Source organism: Harpia harpyja, chromosome Z, assembly GCF_026419915.1.
Source record: "Harpia harpyja isolate bHarHar1 chromosome Z, bHarHar1 primary haplotype, whole genome shotgun sequence".
Lineage (NCBI taxonomy): Eukaryota > Metazoa > Chordata > Aves > Accipitriformes > Accipitridae > Harpia > Harpia harpyja.
The window spans coordinates 85819285-85838137 of NC_068969.1; the positions used below are offsets into that span (position 1 = coordinate 85819285).

Consider the following 18853-nt stretch of genomic DNA (forward strand, 5'->3'; position numbering starts at 1 on the left):
TTATTAGGGAGTGCCAAGCTGCCTTGTGAGAGAAAACAAAGTGATTAGTTTGTTTAGCCTTGTAAAAAGACATGAGAGATTTGGGTCTACAGATCCTACTTACAGGATAGGATAAAGGAAAGTAAGAGAAGGAAATTAAACTAATTACTAATTATCAGCACTAGAATAAAAGGAAGTGGACTAGCCTGAATGAATCTGGGCTGGAAATCAGAAGAAGTTTTGTAATTATGTGGAAATCAGGTTCAGGAGTTAATTTTTATTTTCGGTTAAAATTAGTTAGTTGAAGAGAATGTTTTATGACACAATTGACCTGCAGCCACAATGCTTGTTCTTACTACTCAGCTGATCCGTGTGTCCACTCCCATACTACTTTCTCAACCACTTCTCTGCTTGCCCATGTATTCTGTTGGTGCATGCCATGCCTCACCTCTGTGGTGTAATGATGAATGTATATACCACTCCCTTTATTGTTCCCTCCTTAACTGGTCTCTTTCCTCCAGGGTATGCCTGTCTTCAGCCTAACAGCCAATTCCCTCTCCAACACTAATCTGCAATTACTTCCGTGCTGCACAATCATCTTTGTATCTGAACCACCTTGATCAAACAGCCCTGCAGTTGCTGTCCTTCATTCTTTGGAATCAGTTTATATCCCTGGAAGGTTTCTTTATTCCTCTTTCACCAGGCATTTTGTCTCTGATCTTGCTTACAGTTAATTTTTTCTTCTGTCTCTAGCCTACTTGTCCAAACATTTTCTCATGACTTTCTTATTCTCCCACATTGAAATCGGAGGGTTTTTTCCCTGCTTTATAGGTTGGGCTAATTAAAGCAAAAACTGAGGACATAGTGGTAAATAGCTGGTTTGAGTTCTGCTTGTGCTGTTGAAAAGCCATAAGTGTGCCAGGGCCATGTATCAGAACTGAATCTTGTGGGGATGGCAGGGTTACAGAACAGCCCTCAGGTGCACTATCTTTTCTGAATGGCTGAGGGCACTTAGAATCAGTCATGAATCTGCTATCTAAGTTTTTGGCCTTGCTGTTCTGCTTTTCCTCCCAGTTCAGGTACATATTGCTGGTGTTCTTCAGACAAATGATGAGAGGAGGGGAGGGATTATATAGCCAGCCTCCAACTGCACAGAACTTCTCCACTAAGCAATGAAACTCCGGCTACCTTTTCCAAAATTTAGATAGCTCACTCCTTGTATCCTGAGTCATGAGAGAAGGATGGTGACTGGGCAATCTGCTCTAGTGCATGTGAGTCACAGGCAAAGAGACTTGAATATCTATAACAACTGTCACCTAAGATCTCTTGCTATTCCATAATCAGATGCTATATGCAACTGACTGACATTGTGTTATTACCAGTTACTGGAAGTGGTAACCAGTGTCATCCTGTTGGATATTACTGATGTGTGGAGATCCCAAGCACCATAATACTACCAAAACTGCAGTGGAGATTTCAGCATTCAGACCTGTTTTAAAGAATGACCATAATCTCGACTGCATTACAATATTCATTCAGGTTTATTGCACATAAATGCAGCTTCATATTACTGCCCTAATGATCAAGTTAGGAGTTAAGGCATAGGTAAAAAAGATTGTTGGTATTGTACCCAATGACATCAGCCAAAACAAACACATTCTTTGCCTAATCTTCATCCTTTCTTATATCACAATCAGACCACCACAACTTACGTATGATGTTCAATCTGTATCTTTGTTTTCTGGATTCTCTGTCCTGGATGTTGTCATTCCAGCGTTACCCAAAGCATTCTGCACCCTCCAACTTCTCCCTGCTATGTTGTTAAGACTGCATGTTTAGGTAACTGTCTTAGCAAATCTTTTTGTGAGCAGTATGCTTTGACCAATGCTTCTTCAGGTCCTGTGCTACCCACTTTCTGCCTGTAGCCTGACATCTTTTAGCCTAGGCCTGAGACAAGAAGAAAAATTGTGCCCAAATGTGGCACGTCTAGGATACTGTGTACAGGGAATTTACTTGTTAAAGCTTATGTATGCTTTTATGTGTATGCCTGATCTACCCTCTTCTCAGACTCCTAATTGGTCAAATACAGTATGGGGTTGGTACAAAGTATGTGGTGATGCTAAGTCCTGGCTGTATCTCATGCCTCCATTCCAAAGCACATGTATAATAAATCTCTAAATGAAACATTACTATAACTCAGTGTAGTTTTTAGAGAAAGGGGCTAACAGAAATGGCAACAACAATAGCACAATTGATTATTTTGGCTGAAGTTCTTTCAAACAAATGCAGCCTGAGGCAGATATTCAGTTCAGACCAAACACTTCTATATGCAGTTATCCCACCAGTCCAAAATTCCTTAAAGACAACTTTAATGCTACATTGGCATCAGCTTCTTTGTGAAATACATAGCTGTGACCTGGTATTTTGTTGTTCTGGCCCAAACAAGAATAGTGAAATCGGTTTCAGGGGTTTGGGGCTTGTTGTTTGTGTTTCGTTTTTTTTTTTACTTCCTTTCCTTTCTCACAGTAAGGGTAAGGAAATTTATTTAATTTCTTTATTTTTTTGAAGGTGAGGCAGAGAACATATTGGACACACAGAGCACTTTGCTACAATTGCCGAAAGGACCGCTCACTTATGAAGACCTGGAGAAGATCAGAAGATCACAGAGCAAGTTCTTCATAGAAAAATAGGACGACTGCATTAAAGCTTAATATCCAAAATGTGATTCTAATACTGGGTTTGGACATAAATGAATCATTAAAATTTTGAGAAAATTATGAGCTTTTATAAAATCAAAATATAATTCATTTTCTTAAATCGGTACTTTCTAAAGCAATAATTTTCATATTGTATGTATCTCTTGAAAATATCCATTGTTGCTGTAGTATATTTTTCTTGTTTAGAACGAAATACTGAATTTCCACTGCCTATTTAGAGTCTGAAAATAACTTTCACCTGTAATAAAAATGTCTGGTACTGACCAAACTCACTATAACCAAAAAAAAAAAAGTTAATTGGTAGTTACAAATTTGTATAAATATGGTCATAATTTTCAAATATATTTAAGGATGCACAGATGAATTTGAAGTCAGGAATAGACAGTCAAATTCTCTGAAGAATATAACACTTTTTATTTGCTGTTCTTTAGGCAGTAAACTCACCATCTCTGTTTCAAATTCTGGAATAAACAGCTTTCATCAGAAGTAGGTTCAGAAGTAAACACGTCACTTGCTAACTGTGTGTTTTACTCTTAGGAAAAACTGCATTAAAGTATGAGCAGAGATAATTTCTCAAAAAGAGAAAACAAATTATGTAGCTATTTCCTGAACCTTTTTCATGCTTGTTTAACATTCTGAAACTCAGGATAATTTGTTTACATAAAATCAGAGTTTCACTACTAAGATGAATATTAACTTTGGCTAACAGCAAGCAAAATTATTAATGTATGTTTTTGTAATGGGTAGATCCAAGGGGCCTTACAAATACTGAAAAACTGAGGGATTTTTTGCATGCCTTTACTCTAGCATGGTCTATACTGAGGATCTAATTTTAGTATATTTTAGTGTTCTGATGTTACACTTGGCAAAAAAAAAAAAAGCATCTTTCTGTATTGGAAATTTTGTTTAAAAACAGATTGTTTTGTGTTTTGGATGGAAACTCTTCTAACATTAGTCTAATTGTGGAATGAAAACCAAATGCTCAAAAAGCATCCAATACTGAATTAAGCCTAAGTCTGTATTTACAATTTGTTGAGTTAAAAATTAAATTCCAGCTGGAGATAATGCCCCAAATCTGGTTTTGAAGATTACTTGACTAAAATTAGAATATTGTTACACACAGACAGGTGAATATATAATAAAACAAAAGCTCCTCAATGTAGAAGACATTAATAGTGCAGTTTCCATAGCTGTGTAAGATTGATTTCTGAAGGTGCATTCACTTCTGCATTCAATCACTTCTGTAATTGGTTCTGTCACCTGCACGTTAACAACGCATACAATCTGTAACAGATTTCAAATGTGATACATTTTAATGTGCAGAGTGATAAAATGGGTTATAATAGCATGTTTGGTTATAATAGTTTGGTCTACACTTTGGCTGTTTAGGATTTACAGCAGTGATTTTAATTGTCTTGGAAGGTGTGCCTCAACTCAGCCTATGGTGCTACCCATGTCCTCTGAGCTCACAAAATGCAGCCCGAGACCACCTCACTTTTTCTGCCTGTCCTATTAGATAATCCCTCACCACTTGCTGCTATATTACGTACTACTTTTAGGATGTATGCATCCCTGTTTATTTGTTTTGCTTTGAGTAACAGATCATCTACTACCTTTCCTCCAAGTTCTGAAGTCCACCTTGCTTTAATTTTGAAGAAGTTGTAACAGCCTTTTGTGTTTTGATCTGTCATCTAATGATACTCTTTCTTCCAAGAAAGAAAAACAATCCAGCTTGTTTTGGTATTTGTATGTCTCCACTTGTGCCTCTTAACCTACCTTTTAATCCTATGAAAGACATTTTTACAAGAGAGCAGTTTTAGTAGTCCATACAGCAGTTTTACTTACAAATCCTAGAAAATTAGGAAATACCCTAATCCTTTCCACTGTGAATTAGGAATTAATATCTGTGTGTTTGGAATAGATTGCTGGCTGTAGTGTTGGCTTAAAAGGTGGTGTTAAACGAAGCAAGCAGGCTAAGCAAAATAACAACCCAGATGATAGCAGTTTTAGGAGATAACAGGATAGCTACTTATTACTCCATCCTAGCTAAATTTGAATTTTTTTTCTCCCAAAAGTTAACTTAGATCAATAGTGTTAATCCATTGCAAGACTCCACACTAAAAAGTGATGGAAATGGAGCAAGTTTAATTCAGTGTTACACAGTGAGTATCAATCAGTGAAAGTTACCAAATCTATAAGGGAAAAGCAACAGGCTGTAAGCAGGACAGTCTAATGCCAAACCCAGAAATTGATTTAAACAGGCTGCATAGAATGTGCCAATGATTTGAAGAACTTAAGGGTTAGTCACCTTTACTGCCTTTATTTTTTACTGTTAGCTTTGCTTTTTTCTTGATAAATAGAGGCTTTTGTTTTGAAGATGCTCATTCTTTGTTACAGAGTATTAATCAAAATGCTTGCATGTCTCAAGCCCAGTCATATCTGTCACATAGATATCCGGCTACAGAGTGGTTGAACTGTATGATTTCCTTTAGAGAACAATGAAAGAAAGCAGGAGAGCTTACTTTTGACAGGTTCTACTTCAGGGAGTAGGTGTTTACAGCACAAGTTGCCCGTAATCATCATACCAGTTGTACTCATAGAAATAAATAAATAAAACACCTAAAACATCCTGCTCCCTTCTGTCATTGGTGCTCAACTGGCTTCAGCTGTAAAACTTACTTTAATATGTCACAGAAACTGTCTTCATGAACTGTTTTCATGAATCACTGGGGAAGAGAAGGAGAATAACTGCAGGGGGAGCTTGTTCTGACCTGAGGGCACTACTCTTACTACCTTAATCCTGTTGGTTTTTCTGGTCATAATGTCTGACAGCCATGTCTCCTGAATCAGTGTCACTTGGAGCAGGATTCTTCCAGGAAAGTGAGAAGTCAGTCACGATTAGGATGTCAAAATTAAAGTCTCTGTGTTCTCATTATGGATATGTCTCATTTAGAATCCAAGAAAGTGCACGCTACTTCTGAGCCACAACTGCCTGCCTGACACTTACCTTGTTAATCTGGTTTTGATAGGATACATGAGTATTGTTGAGAAACAAGCAAAAAGTGACTTATGGGGAGTCCAGTTTGGGCCCCTTCCTCCATTCCTTGGATGAATGATTTAACTTTCCTGAACCTTTCCTTACGATAGGGAAAGTTGATTCTTGCAGCCCCTTCCTAAATGTTTTTAAGTTATTTTATGACTATGACTGCATATCACTGCTTTTAAAAGTAAAAGGGGAAAGCACTTATGTGGACATAGGCAAATGAGATCATTTCTGCATTATTATTTAATTGGTTAATCGGTCTTGGAATTCATTATATAAAAATGCTTGGATTTCTTCATTTTGTTAGCTATTAGCTTGCTTAAAGGTGAACTGCTTCTAAAACCCACAATCATCTGATGAAGATAGCTGGATAACACTGATACTTAGTCACCAATCACATGCATGCAGTGGTATTTCACATTTCCTGCACAATCCTGTCTGGTACTGAGCAAACTTAAGAAATATTTTAAATTCATGTTTGGGCAGCTTTCAAAAACTAAGTAGTTCTTGCAGCAGTGAATTGCATGAATTTGAAGTGAAGTCTCTGAAAAAAGACTGATGAAGTCTGCATTTCTTTCCTACCTCTGAACTTCTGTGTAGATTGTCTGACACTTAACATGTGAATAAGCCTTTCATTCAAGGTATTCAAGGTTATCAAGGTATTGTTAAAAGGCATCTTCTTTATTTAGCCACCTGTTTTCATGAAACATCGTCTACCTTTTATACACTTTGATTGCTGTTGGCCAACAGATTCAAAATTTAGTGCAAGGGAAAGAAGTGGTACAATCATCTTTACCTTATTTTAGGAAACTAAAAAATACAAAATACTTGCATTGAGACAGTATGCTGCGTGTACCTATCCTGATCCTACAGATCACAAATGGAATTTCATTTCTTTGCTCTGCTGTTGTCTGTTGTTTGTAATACAAACAGTAAGAAGGTGGATAGTTACTTCAGAATTGTTGTATTTAAATTATTTATTTTCTTCTGCATGTATTGTTTTGAATAGAAGTAGTTGTTCTAGCTATGATGAACAGATAAACAAACCTAGCCTCTGACTTGATTTAAATTGATGGCAAGTTACTGAGAGATTGCCAGTTAGGCTTTTCTGTATAAAATCCTGTATGGTTTAAAGTTATATGACTAACATGGTAAGTTTCTTTACAACCTGCTACTCAAATCACAGTATAGTTGAAAGCCCTAGATGCAAAGGCAATGTTACTAAAATACAGCTGGAGGAAAAATACTGAGCAATACACCCTACTAGTGAAACTGCATTAAGCATAGTAACATTAAGCAATGTCAAACTACCACCAGCTCATTCAGATACGATCCTTAATAAAACTCATTAAGTCGCTGCCTGTTGTTGCAGTCTTTAATCCTAGCAAGAGAACGTTCGTAGCCAATGCTTTTCAACAAGAAGAGTGATGAAGAGGGCTGCAGTGAGGGCTCCCCTGAGGAATTATGAATGTCTTGAAAAGACATTTCCTCCAAGGCCTCTGACAACTTGTGCTCTATCACCCACCAACAAGCACGACGGAAAGCACAGAAAGTATTGTCTTTCACATTTAGTAGCCCTGATGAAGAAGCAGGTGAGGTCAGAAAAACTGTTTTGAATTATTTGTTTTCCGGTCTCTTGAGCACTTGCATTTAGCAGCTGTAGTCAGAGGTTACGTGCTTCAGACAGTTCCAAAAATGAGGTTCTTCTTACAAAAAACCCTAAAGGTGGCCATCATAATGCCTGCCTTTTTGCTTAGGGAAGAGTTAGATGTGGTGCCATAATAAGTGATGGTCCAGTTAAATGTGAAACTAAAGCATGTGGAGAGTCAGGAGTTTTCCAGCTAGACTGACAAATCAGCCTGCTATTGGGGGACATCTCTCAAAATTCCCTGGTAAAAACTCTGAGAAAAACGTATCTGACATTTTGCTGCTTCCAAAATTTTGGATCCATCTTGCTGGATCCAAGACTGGATCCAATATTGGGCATGGGCATCAAAGTAGGGTATAAAATAAATTATATTGGTTTACAAGCTAAGTCAGTCAGTCACCAGGTCAGTCACTGCCTGACTCAGGAGGCACCTTCCTTATTGCCCTGAAAGTCCTGGTAGTGCTCTTGCACATGACTACAGCTCTCCAGTCACTGAAAACAATTCCCTTGTCTAAAAGACTACTTACAGTCCACGAGTAAGTTCACCTGATGTGATGTGTATTTTCAGACATGTGTTGTCCATGTCACCAACAAGACCAAGCTGGTGCTCTCTTTAAAAATGCAAGTTTTGATTACCCCCGCACAGCTTGTCTGTAACAAAATAGCAGTTAAGACTTTGAGGGAGAAACAGATTGAGGTTTTGCTCTTCAGGAATTTCGGATTGGCAGCCTCCACTTCTGCGGACTGCATCCTAGTAACAGCCTGGACAGTAGTTACGTGTCTACTGTTGAAGCAGTACCACTGTCTAAAACATTTAAGAGTGGACCAAAAAGAAAGTCCAAGTATAGACAACTTTGCAGGTTGCTCACTATTCCAGCACTCCACGGCCTCTTTCTAGATCCAGCTCAGCATAAAACACCCAAGTCCTCCTTGAGAAGGTGACTGGAGTCTCTGTCAGCACAGGTGAATTGTTCACCTTTGTACACTAAGCTGCGGACGCCTGTGTTCAGGTGCTCTCCTTCTAGATTGAGTTTTGAGGGTTTTTCTCTATATGCTAGCAGTACTCAAGGGATAGAAAGCATAACCCTCAAGCAAAAGGATCTACAGAGAAGAGCTTCATTGTATTTTTAGAGAGATGAACTTTTCTGGCTTTCCACAGCCATGACTGTTTACAAAAGGGCACAGCAGCCACTTCTTGTCCTATTGTGCGGAAAAAAAAACCCCAAAGCAAAGTTTAGTTTCACAGGGCGCATAGTTCTGCTTGGTGAATCCCAAGAACGCTACCCTTGTCACTGAGATCCTGCTGGGGGCTGCTGGGGAAACACACGGGCGCGGAGCTCCATGTCCACAGGACACGTGTGTCAGAGCTGAGGCATCTCTGACGCTTGGGTACCTATGGCTGCCACTGGACGTGGGTCTCGAGAATGACAAACTTGAGGAGGAATTCAGGCTTTTAAATCCCGCCTCAAGCATCCACGGCTTAAGTAGTTCTGTGGAAGCGTGTTTATTCTACTTTACTTGCTTCTGCCTTTCTGCTTCAGCCAGCATTTTTAGGATGTAGGAGTAGTTACGCAGATTCTAGACCTGCAAGGGAAAAAACAGAGGAGCAGGAGTTTTTCAGACTTTTAAGAGTCATTTGAGAGGGCATCGGCAACCGGTACTTGACCACACACGGGAAAAGCTGGGACGAGACGGAGCGCCCGGCGAGGGGGGATGGAGCCTGTCTCCGGGTCGCTGGGGTGCCGGGAGCCCGAGGAGGGAGGCCGAAGGCGGGGTGCATCTTCGCCGAGGCGTGAGAAGCGGCGGCAGCAAGCAAGGGGCAGAAAGAGGAGGGAGTCCTCCCCGAGGGCGCCTCGACGCCGCTTGCAGGCAGAAGGACCGCCCGCCGAGGGAGCTGCCGGCGGCACCGGGGCGGGGAGCCGCGGGGGGGGCCGGGGGGGGCTCGCCCCGGCGCGGGGCGCCCTCGCCGGGGCCGGGGCCGGGGCCGGGGCCGGGGCCGGGGCCGGGGCCGGGGCCGGGGCGGTGACTCAGCGCCGCCCTCAGCGCATAAAAGGCGGGAGGCGGGCGGGCGGCGGCGGCGGCAGGGCACGCGGGGCGGCGGCGGTTAGCGCTCGAGGCCGCGAGTCGTGGGCGGCGGGTCCGCCTGGGAGCGGGACGGGACAGGACAGGACGGGACGGGGCGGGCGGGCGGCGCCATGGGGGCTAAGCTGCCGCTCCTCTGCGCCGCGGCTGCGCTGCTTTGCGCGGCGCCGCCGGGGCAGCCCGGAGCCCGGGGCGCGGCGGCGGGCGCCGTGCTCCCAGCGGGCGAGGAGGACGGGTACGGGGTGAAGCTGTGCGGCCGGGAGTTCATCCGCGCCGTCATCTTCACCTGCGGCGGGTCCCGCTGGAAGCGGCTCTCCCTGCTGGCGATGGAGCCGGCGCCCGCGGCCGGTGAGTGTCCGCGGAGCGGGCGCGGGTGGACGGGGCGGGGCGAGGCCAGCGGCCGCGCCGGACGGGGCAGCCCTGTCAGGCGGTCCTGGCGCGGCGGCGGTGGGTGCCCGGTCCCGCGGGCGGAAGTGGCTCTCGGGGCGCCTCGCCTCGCCTCGCCGGGGAGAGAGGTGCTGTGAGGAGAAATGGCGGGGTGGGGGGCAGCGGGGAAGGGCCAGCGCCCCGCGGCGCTCCTCGCTCCTCCCGCCGGAGGCGCGGCGGGAGCGGCCCCGTCCTTCTCGCTGCCGGTGCCGGTCGGCGCTTCCCCTGGCTTCTGAGAGGAAACCCGCAAATTTAGAGGAAAAGGCAGCGGGCAGTCGCTGGGGCGTTAGTAGCCGGGATGACCTGCGAAGTTTTTGGTCTGTTCAGAGACATTGGTCTGCACAGGGCCGAGCAGCCCTGCGGGCGGCCGAGGCTCACTGAACTCTCTGCATTTAAAAAAAACCACAAACAAGAAATCACACTTTTTTCTTCTTGGCCACGCAGGGAGGTGCGATGCACCCTTGGAGGCGGTAGGGCGTGCCTCTGGCTATGGCTTCGCTCCCTTCCCAAAGCTGGGTAACTCTTCGGGCTGGGGAGGCCTGGCTCGATTTTCCCTCTCTGCCAGGAGCTTTAAAGCTGCGCCCCTCGTCTTTCTGGGCTGTGCTCGGGGCATTGCTGGGTGTGGAATCGTTTGGGGTTTTTATCACTCGCGTGTGCTGCTCTGTACAAAAGACTTGGCACGCTGGAGGGTGGATGGGACTCTGGTGCTTCAGGTTACCATTTGAACAGCAAGAACTGCTTTAGGAATCTTTGGTGAAACAGTTAATGGGTAAAAATACTCCTCAGAGAATTTTACTGTCGGGTGTGCATTAAGAAAGTGTAAGCAGATGTTTCTGGGGCTGTGTTCTCAAACTACGGTAACGTAACAGAGTAATTTTAAGTGATGACTCTCATTTATGTTGATATTTTGAATATTGAAAATAGCATTTTTAACAAGGGCAAAAGTTGGAATTACGGCTAAAATGTGCAATGGAAGAGCTTTTTTCTTGCTTAGACATGCTGTTAATGAAATAACATTGAACCTCAGGCAGTTAATGAAGCCAGTATTTTGGGTTTCTTGGGAGTTTTTTGCTTGTTTCCGACAGGTTGAGTAGAAGATAAGTTACCTCTGTGATTATAACAAATTACCTACGCACAGCCTCTGCTGGGATTGTGTTCTCTCCCAGCAAACTTTTCTTTCCATCTTATTAGCAGTAGCTTCTGAGAGCATCAGTCACTAAGGAGCCCCCACTGTGCTGCATGCTAACTAAAAGTCTTCCCTGCCCCAGAAGACACTGAATAGCAGTTACTGTCTAACTAGTAAAGTAACTACAACCACTTTTGGTTTTGTACATATTCAGGCAGCTGTTCCATCTGAACGTTAGCTTCTATATGTTAATTAGCCATATTAAAGTAAATACAACATTCACTGGATGTTCTCACGTTCTTTCAGCTTTCTGAAACAAAAACCATATTAACAGCATTAAGACCACATGACAAACACTTATTTTGGATTTTTTTGACTTAAGAATTGAAGGAGTTGCTTTTTTCACATTAGCTGAAGTAAGCAATGCCACTTGCCTTGCAGAAGCCAAGAGAAACAGTATGAGGTGAAAGGAAGTAGAGCTGGATTTTTGAGAACACTTCAGTCAGTGAGACAAAGCATGTTTCTAAGTAAATTCTGCAAGCCTCTGTTATGCCTTGGGAGATGAAAAGAGTGGAACGCATCGGCTGAAAATAGCTATAGAAAAATACAATCTATAAGAAGCAGTTTACATACAATATTTGCTTATTTAGTTCTCCCTACATTTGTTCTTCATATGATGCTAGTTTGTGTGATTGTGCATGGGAAAGGAGTGATCTAATCTAATTCATGAGCCACATGATATAGCTCTGTGTGGTTTCTGGGTACGTGTCTTTACAACAGAAATTTATTTCTGTAGAAATATTGAGATTTCTATATCAGTAACACTGCGGTTGTGATGGGATGTCTATACCTCAGTCACAGTTGTAGCTGTGTACTCTCCATGTCTAACAGGCAGCATAGCCTTTAAAACATAAGGATTCACCTATAAGTAAGCTATAAGTAAATCATGGAGTAGAGAGACTGCAGTAGTGACAGTTCTCCTAGATAGCCGTGCTTTGCTTATTACTAACCAAATGGGTTTTACTGCTATTTCGTAGAGCTATGTGTTCCTTTTGATGCTCCTACAATCTGAACTTAGAGTCTGTCTTCTCTTTAAACAGATTCTGCACGAACAGCAAGTAACAAACTACTGGGAAACTTCAGGCTGCCATCAATTTTAGGTCCTGAAGGGGAGCAACTGCAGAGAACCAGCCCGTTTCTTGGATGGGAGACGTTTAAGGACTTGGATAGTTCAAATGACTATAATGAATATGTACCTGTGGCAGATGACTTCAAAGAACTTGTTCGCCAGGTAGAGGAAGCTGTTCAGAAGGACAGGGGAGGAACAGGAATTCCAAACCCCATGGGATCAAACAGTTATCTTTGGGCCAGGTACCCCAGAAGAAAACGGGAATCTCTGGGTTTGGCAGGAATGTGTTGCAAATGGGGCTGTACAAAAGCTGAAATTAGTACTATATGCAGAGTTTAAAATCCTCTCTGCACTTATGCATGAAATCAATGTTCGTTGGAGTGCTACTTGATTGAATACTGTATGGAGGAAGAAAACTCTCACTGTATTTTATTTTGTCTGTATGTGCCAGTCAATACTGCTGGTTTTCTTAAAAAAAAAAAAAAAAAAATCCACAAGTGTAATTGTAATGACTTTGTTTTGCTGCAGTAACTTTTAATCTATATTTTTTACTAAGTCTTTTCATTTTAATTTCAAGCCTTTACACTTGCATTACAAATGTATTATATCTTTGTAACACTTTAGGAAGAACTTCAGTGTTTCATTAAAGTATAATTATACCAAGTGTTACTGAATTGTTCTTTCTCTGTCCACAGAAAGAACATCCAGCGATGTTCTTGAAATGAGATTCATGGTACAAAGCTGTACAGAAAGGATATTTTGCCACTTGAAACTCCACTCAACACTGACTCAGCTCGATGATTATTTTGAACACGCTTTTTCCATTTTCTTGTAGTTGCAGAATTGTTTTATGCAATAGACTCCGTCTTTCTAGAAACTTTACCACAATACAACACTTGCAGCCTAAATATTTCTTCATATTCATGGATGGGCTTAAATAGTTAGCGGATGAAGTATCAACACTTTCATTATTCCTTGGTTACCTTACTTCCCTATTTTTTACTACTACTGCTAAGTGAGAGTCTTGGACGTGTTTTAAGTAACTTATTCTACAGACACTCCAACATCTTCCTGTCTGTTCTTACGGTATGCTGGTCTACACTTCTTCAGATGTATTTCTACGTTGCTAAGTGCTACTGTATTTATAAATAGCTAATTTAATCTTTGTAGTTTCTAAGCTTTTTGCCTTCCTGGCTGTTTTTCTCAGCTGTAACAAGTTGCATTTCCAGAGATGTTGTTGAAGACTTGAGGTTTTTGTTTTTTCTGACCTTTATGATGTTCATGGTAACCTAGCCTTGTAGCAGTAGTTGACTCAGAGTATACTTCATAGCTTAGACTGCACAGTTGTTACCTTTGGCGTCATTCTTCAAATTGTCTTTTGAAAAGTGTTCTTTGACTGAACTACTGCTTAGTGAAATTATTGTATCAGTTTTTTATCACTTTTCCTAAGATGATATTGTTATTCCAGCAATTGGGCATCAATTAATCCTTTTTATTTTTTTAAACCATGTCAATTTTATTCAGTAGAGACTGGGCAGAATGGACATTCACTGTGAATGCTGTTATCTTCCAGCTGAAAAGCACTGTCTTCTGTCATTGTAACAATAATGTTTAGCAAGAAATTAGTTACCTTCTTCCACACCATTGTTGTAGTGACTGTAAGATGCTTTTTGTCACTCTGAGTGGAGAAGGTAACTGTAAACTTTTGCTATAGTTTTCTTTGCAACAGGCTCGCTAAACTTCTATAGCTTAGCTTCCAGCAACTTCACTTCACAAATAGTTTTGGGTTTGGAGACTCCTAGTTTAGATCAGGATTTCCTAGAAGAATGCAGGAGGAGTTTGAGGGGAAGTATTCTTTATTTTGAGGTAGGAGACAGGGCTTTGGGAGTTAAGATTCCTTAGTAAGGTGAAGACTAAATGGTACACGGAATCCCTAAGAAAAGGGAAAAATGTGAAAATGCCATTCTTGATGAAACTGAAAATTAGCCTGTATGCATTGTTCATTTTGCTAGAAAACTTTCTGCCAAGCTTTTAAAAAGGAATACTGGGAAAGGCGAATACGATGTTTATTCTGCTTGCTTGCCCCAGTAGCGCTGGTCTGGCCAGGTACACAGCTTGCATGTGTAGTGAGCAGGCTTTCTTATATCCTGAGTGAAACAAAGATGTAGTTAAAACCTTAAATTTGTCAGCTTCAGTCCTGAACAGAACAAGCTGGTGTTTAACTTGCCAGCTTAGATATAACCTGTTGGTAAAACTATAAATAGTTTAAGTGGAAATTAGTTAAATCTCAATTAGTTTGAGATTAACTGTTTCATGCTGAGACAGAATTATAAACAGAAAAATCAGTCTTTATCTGACAAAACCAGGCATTTTTCAGAGGTATGTGTCAAGATAGGGCAGTGTGCATAACCCAGAGAAAGGGTGAAATGGGTGTTTTCATCTGGTTTCTTAACAGGCCTCATCATAGTCTGTAACGGCTTTAGGAGGTCAGCCATGACACAGATACATGGCTCAGACTGAAAGTCAGTCTGTATTTCAGAGTAAGGAAGTGTTTGTCTCTGTGTACACACTAGAGTGTGCAAAGGTTTTCTTTATTTAAAGCAAATTGAGTTTTCAAAGACCTCTAAGGTTTTCTGTGTGGGTAGGCCATATTTTATAATGGTTTCTTTGCAATGTAGCCAAAAAGGTGACAATTATGTGTCATTCGATTGCGACTAGTCTAGAGGATGCCATCTGCTCCTGCTCACATGACTCAGTGTCCAAAACCCATTTTTTTAAGACCAAAAGGAAACCTTTTACATAAAATGAGGTGTCTGACTAGTTACATGGGGGAAGCAAACACATTTTGGAGCAGACAGCTCAAAATGTAAAATAATTATATTGATCCAAATAGCAAACCGAAAGGACATTGTCTCTGCTGAAAGCTCCTCTGGGAGTTCTGCCATATGTATATAGCAGCATAAACGTGAGCAGAGCAGTTCAAAGCAGCACACTGTTTTCGATCACAACTGTTCAGAAACATACATTTTTTCACAAGGAATAAGCTTTTTTCACCCATTTCATTCACAGAGCAATGAGCTATTCAGAAAAGCATTGTTTTAGCAACTTGCTACTTACAGAAATCACAGTCCCATTGATGTAGTCTTAACCCAGAGGAAGTGTCCAATTTCTGGGTAATCTGTTAAGGTGTGTGAGCCACCTTCTGCACAATTATTCTGAGGGAGTTTGTGAGTAGAAAATAATCCATCAGCACATTCCCATATTAGCACAGCTATTTGTGTCTGCAAGCGTTTTTATTATTCTGGATGGTTTGGGGATTTTTTTTTTCACTGTGGGTATAGTCCAGTTCAGGTCTGACTATGAAGTAACTCCTTGAACAATGCCCAGAGACATGGGAACAATCCACAGCAGTATATACAACAGGTTTTCCAGCTCTATTCCCTGTTGTTGCCCTGTTTAAAACCTGACAGAACTCTTCATGTAAAGCATTCAGCAATGGGAAGATTGTGATATAGCTAAAGCCAAGTACCTCAAATGACGATAAGGTGTAAGTTTGACCATACACAGAATGTTAAACGTGCTACAGAGGGCTATCTAACAAATCCCCAGGACACGGCTCCCTTCTATATTTAGTCCTCTTTGGTCAGTTGCTTACTTTGCCAGCTGTTTAAACCATACAGGAAAAAAAAAATCTAGATTCCTGCGTTACTGAAGTAGATGTGCTGTCCTCTTTTTTTTTTACATCTGCTGATAGGCAGGAAAAAAGTTAACCTTTATGTCTACATTCTGGCAAAGCCAGAGACAAACTTAGAGTTAGCGCTCTGAGTTTTTGGAAGACTTTCTGAGACTACCATCCTTCCTCCTCAGCAGGCAGCAGAGAATCAACAGAAAATGCAAGCTCCTTTCCTACTCAGCAGAACAGAACCTGGATAGATTTGTATCCCATCTGCTGCTCTGCAGTCACTCACCAGTATTAGCAAGTAGATGAAAGAGGGTCCTTTCCTCATTTGTGCCACATTGCCATCATGTGTAGAATGAATTTTTTCATTGCACAACTTCTCTGTATCTTGGGAACAAACAGCTGAGCTGTTGGCTCCTTTCCCTGGATTTTAGCTCCAACAGTTACTTGAGTGTTACTCTGACTGCTTTGTGGTCAGGTCTTGCTATCAAATACTGCACCACCACAGTGTGCTTGTCCAGTACTATTTTCTGACCTATTCACTCTAAGAGAGCCAGCACTAATAGGAAGGAAAGTAAATTCACCAGTCTGTGCATCAGCCTCTTTTCCTCCACCTAACCACCCCACTATCTACATTTTTTCCTGGAAGTGTCCTATACTTGATTTGCAATGCTAAAAGTTCCTCAACTGCAGCCTACTCGCTGTTTTAACCTTAAAGTGTGTAAAGCCAGATGTGTAGCTATGACTCTTCAAGAGAACATCATCAACACAGCAGAGTGAGTTAGTGTATCTATCTCTTGCATACAGAAACTCAGGTGAGAACCAAAACGAGGCTTCCAGCCTTTGTGCCTTGAAAACTTCTGGGTACTGCCCTTCCAAGTAGGCCAGCCAAACAGGCCCCAGCAAGATGTGCCTCTTCTTCACCTTGTCTGGATCGCCTTCTTTGGATTGTACTGTCTGACCTGAGACTCTCCAGGTCCTTGCAGTTTCTGTGAAATCTCAGCCAGCAAATGCCTTCTGGCATGGAGGAGTGCCTCTTGCAGGAACTGTTATGTCCAGACAAGCTGAAAGTGCAGTGCAGTGAGATCACGCTTTCTGCCTCTGCACCAGAACTGGATCACCATGGTTTCAGCTGTCCTGGTATCATTCTTCAGTGGCTTATTCAAACAACGCTAGCACAAAGTTGTTCCCTGTGTCAGCGAACTGGTGTAAAGAGTTTGCCTGTCACTATATCCTTCTGGCACTGCAGAAGTTATTGAGCTGAGCAGCAACTAGGCTTGGCACCAAGCGTCACTGTTGAAGAGCTTCTTTGTCTCTCTAGTTTTCCCTCTTTTTGTCCCTGTGCCAAGAGATGGAATCTCCTGAGGTGCTTCCTATGCAGCAACACAGTGTGACGATATGCTTATTCCTCCTGCTCGTTTTTTGTTTCAGCTCATAACATGGGGCTGAGGGCTCCAGTGCAGTGCCACGTTGACCCCAGCAGTCTTGTGCCCTCTGTGCAGAGCTCCCAAGAGGCAGAGACTTCAGTAGGCAGGTCAACTTTCCTGCCTTGCTGAGATGTGATAGCTGTCGGTCTTGGCGTCTTCCAATAACATTAGGGGCTGGTGTGTTCTACAATGGGCTGATGACAGCTAGAACACCTTGCTGGTTTGAGGGGCAGGAAGATTTATCCTGCAGATCTTTCGAGCCCTGATACAAGGAACGACGTCGGCCGGGTTACCTGAACAACTAGGCACCTTTTCAGAACCTCGTAAGGTTTGTAGCAGTATTGCTGCACTTTTACTGCAGAGGAAAGTCTGGTACTTTTCACACCTTTTCAGACTTCCTACATTACCAGCATTCATCTTACATCTCTCAGCACTAGGTCTCTTGGGTCTCTTCCACCCTCACTGAGTGCTGCATGAGAGACAGAAGCATGTGTGTGTATCATCTAAATCAGAAGGCTCAGAAACTGAATAGGTCATGGAGGAAGGCATAGTCTTCTGCATTGTTCCAGTTGTCCAGCAACCAGTCAGACCTTGTTTGTCTAATTTTGTTTAACCTTCAACTTCGGTTTAGTTTTGCAGGCTCATCCACCTGATATGAGAGAAGTATTCTCAGCTTTGCTTTTGGAAACTTAGGTGACTTCCAGCCTGGCACTGAAGACTGCGTAGATATACCTTCCTGTCTATCCTCTCAGCTGTTTGTTTGCATTGCCTCTTAGAGGTGCAGAGTGCAGATATCTTCAAAGAGATAGACTCATCTTGGGGAGGACCTTTTATTCATTGGAACCTCACCCTTTACGGTCCACATGTCCTCTTTTCAAGGATTTTTAGACTACCCTGCAATTCCTGGGAATCCTTCCAAAATTTATATGAGGAGCACATCTTACAATTTCTTTCTATCCCCCTCAGACTCTACTTGTGGCAGACCCTCAGTAATTACAGCTTTGTCAATCCACCTTCGAACATTCACAAGCTTTTTCTTTTATTGTGGTTCCAAGCTTGCCCAAAACTTTACTCAGTCAACAAGTCCATCTCAAACTTTGTCAGTGAGCTGGGTTTGAGCTTGCACAGGGTCCCAGGCCACACAGAAAGGCCATACTGGAAGCTAAATATCATTATCAATGATGAGAGAGTCTGTTAAAAAATAGACTCCAGCTATGATCAGAGCTATGTACCTATTCAAAATTCAAACCTCATTAAATCACAGTGGCTTGGGCTTCAAAAAAGCACCTGTCCTGCTCATAGTATAATCCTTTTGCATGGAAGTGTATGTAAGTGAACTTTCGGTGGTGTTCCTAACTTGGCTTAGCTATGCTCTCTTTCAGACTTGCAGCATCTGATAATCTCTTAAATTTTTCCTTTGAGCCTAAATTTAACCATAAGCTTAGATTACAGCTAAACTAAATTAGTTGACCTGAACAGGTAATTAGAGGATCCAAAAAAACCCCCATGACAGAGTCCCCTCCTATCTATGAAGACGTCATCAAGAAGCCAGGCTTTTCACAGCAGTACATTGTGAGAGGATGAGAGACAATGGTGA

At 42.2% G+C, this 18853-nt stretch overlaps 2 protein-coding genes across 2 annotated transcripts in view; both read left to right on the forward strand.

Annotated features, from left to right (window-relative positions):
- PLGRKT (plasminogen receptor with a C-terminal lysine) overlaps positions 1-7096 on the forward strand; it is a 32646-nt gene extending 25550 nt beyond the window's left edge. The window contains exon 4 of the mRNA XM_052778431.1: positions 2548-7096. Coding sequence (XP_052634391.1) covers positions 2548-2669 — 122 coding nt within the window. The 3' untranslated portion in view covers positions 2670-7096. The remainder of the gene's footprint in view (positions 1-2547) is intronic.
- Positions 7097-9579: 2483 nt separating this feature from the next.
- On the forward strand, positions 9580-12762 carry LOC128137047 (relaxin-3-like). The gene is made up of 2 exons (XM_052777650.1): positions 9580-9817; positions 12122-12762. The coding sequence occupies exons 1-2, from the start codon at positions 9583-9585 to the stop codon at positions 12487-12489; spliced, it is 603 nt and encodes a 200-aa protein (XP_052633610.1). The 5' UTR covers positions 9580-9582; the 3' UTR covers positions 12490-12762.
- The last annotated feature ends 6091 nt before the right edge of the window (positions 12763-18853 follow it).

Coding starts and splice junctions, on each gene's coding strand:
- LOC128137047 (XM_052777650.1), top strand. CDS start 9,583: ATGGGGGCTAAGCTGCCGCTCCTCTGCGCCGCGGCTGCGCTGCTTTGC. Junction 9,818..12,121: donor GGAGCCGGCGCCCGCGGCCG/GTGAGTGTCCGC, acceptor CTCTTTAAACAG/ATTCTGCACGAACAGCAAGT.